The 1,533-nt window shown below is 43.9% G+C and overlaps 1 protein-coding gene across 5 annotated transcripts in view; it reads left to right on the top strand.

Moving 5' to 3' along the window:
• Nucleotides 1-888, top strand: part of SPINT2 (serine peptidase inhibitor, Kunitz type 2) — a 30,632-nt gene extending 29,744 nt beyond the window's left edge. For 4 of the 5 annotated variants that reach the window (XM_036408309.2, XM_036408312.2, XM_036408311.2 and 1 more), the window contains one exon: nt 270-888. In XM_036408309.2, coding sequence (XP_036264202.1) covers nt 270-436 — 167 coding nt within the window. In that variant the 3' untranslated portion in view covers nt 437-888. Of the gene's footprint in view, nt 1-57; nt 216-269 lie in introns of those variants that run through there. The other variant, XM_036408310.2, reaches the window with a different exon arrangement.
• The last annotated feature ends 645 nt before the right edge of the window (nt 889-1,533 follow it).

Genomic DNA, 1,533 nt, shown 5'->3' with positions numbered 1-1,533 from the left:
ACAGAAGAAACACAGTTGCTGTTTGTGTGAATATAGCATGGCACCTCCCTTTTTCAGGAACCAGCTTCTTAGGTCTCCTTGATGACCTCCCTGGTGGGCCATGTCAGTTCTCCAGACTCCCAGCTTGGGTGGTGGAATGTCAGGCAAAAGGGATGCTGGTCCTTACCGTCAGCCCCTAGGGCACTTGTGTCCTTCCTAAGCTCTGTGCTGCCCCACTCTGGCTGTGGCCCTCCTTGTCACCCTGGTTCTGAGGCCCCTCTCATCCTCAGTGGTGGTCCTGGCGGGGCTGTTCGTGATGGTCCTCATCCTCCTGCTGGGAGCCTCCGTGGTCTGCCTGATCAGAGTGGCGCGGAGGAACCAGGAGCGCACTCTCCGCACTGTCTGGAGCTCCGGGGATGATAAGGAGCATCTGGTGAAGAACACATATGTGCTGTGAACGCCTTGTCACCAAGAGGCACTTCTCTTCAGGATTCAGGACTTCCTGCCAATGAAGAGAACCTGGTGGTGGGGGTACAAGTGTAGAAAGTGTGTGTGCATTTTAAAATAGAGTGATTGATTTGTATTTTTGTGATCATTAGGGCTTTTGGTCTGTTTGTTACTTTGAAAGAGGGCTTCCTGGTCCTCTGGGCAGGTTTGCTTTGTTCACATTTGGGTGGCTTGGCCCCAGACCAGACTCAGTTCCTCTTTGATTTCTTTACTCCATGTATAGTTTTCTTTGTCTATGTTGAAGCCTTTTGCCTCCTTCCCTATCATAGAAATTTGTTTGATTTGTGGTGTATTTTTTTTAAAGTAAACAGAATTAAAGTGGTTTTTTTTTTTATTAGAATTCTGAAAGGAAGAGAGTAAAATGTACCAGTTCAATAAAAAGGACCTCCCTTTTAAAATAAATTTCAGCATGTGCTTTCTTTCTTTATGGGACTGTTAATTTAAACTCTACCAAAATTATCACAGGGCACTACAAAAAATGTCCCATTCTAGAAACAAACTCTTTTAGAAAGAGCATTATCAGATCTTTTTAAATGAAATATATCTTGCATTATCAAACAACACAGCCTTATCACCCATGGTGAGCTCTGGGTGTTTGTTTCTTTGTTGGTGGTGGTATTTTCTATTCTAGTTCCCTTTTTGAAAGATTTGGCCATATCCCACTCAATTAAGAACAGGAGGGTTACTCTTTATTTATTTATTTATTGTTAATCCTCACCTGAGGATATTTTTCCATTGGTTTTTAGGGAGAGTTAAAGAGAGAGAAGACAAACATGTCAATTGGTTGCCTCCTGCATGTCAGGGCCCGGGCTAGAGAGGAGCCTGCAACCAAGGTACGTGTTCTTTTTATATATATTTTATATATATATTTTATTGATTTTTTACAGAGAGGAAGAGAGAGGGACAGAGAGTTGGAAACATCAATGAGAGAGAATCATTGATCAGCTGCCTCTTGCACAGCTGATGTGCCCGCAACCAAGGTACATGCCCTTGACTGGAATCGAACCTGGGACCTTTCAGTCCACAGGCCGACGCTCTATCCACTGA

The sequence above is a fragment of the Pipistrellus kuhlii genome, unplaced genomic scaffold (genome assembly GCF_014108245.1).
Source record: "Pipistrellus kuhlii isolate mPipKuh1 unplaced genomic scaffold, mPipKuh1.p scaffold_m20_p_38, whole genome shotgun sequence".
NCBI lineage: Eukaryota > Metazoa > Chordata > Mammalia > Chiroptera > Vespertilionidae > Pipistrellus > Pipistrellus kuhlii.
Note: the sequence above shows the minus strand (reverse complement) of the source record. Positions and strands in the feature narration are given on the sequence as shown.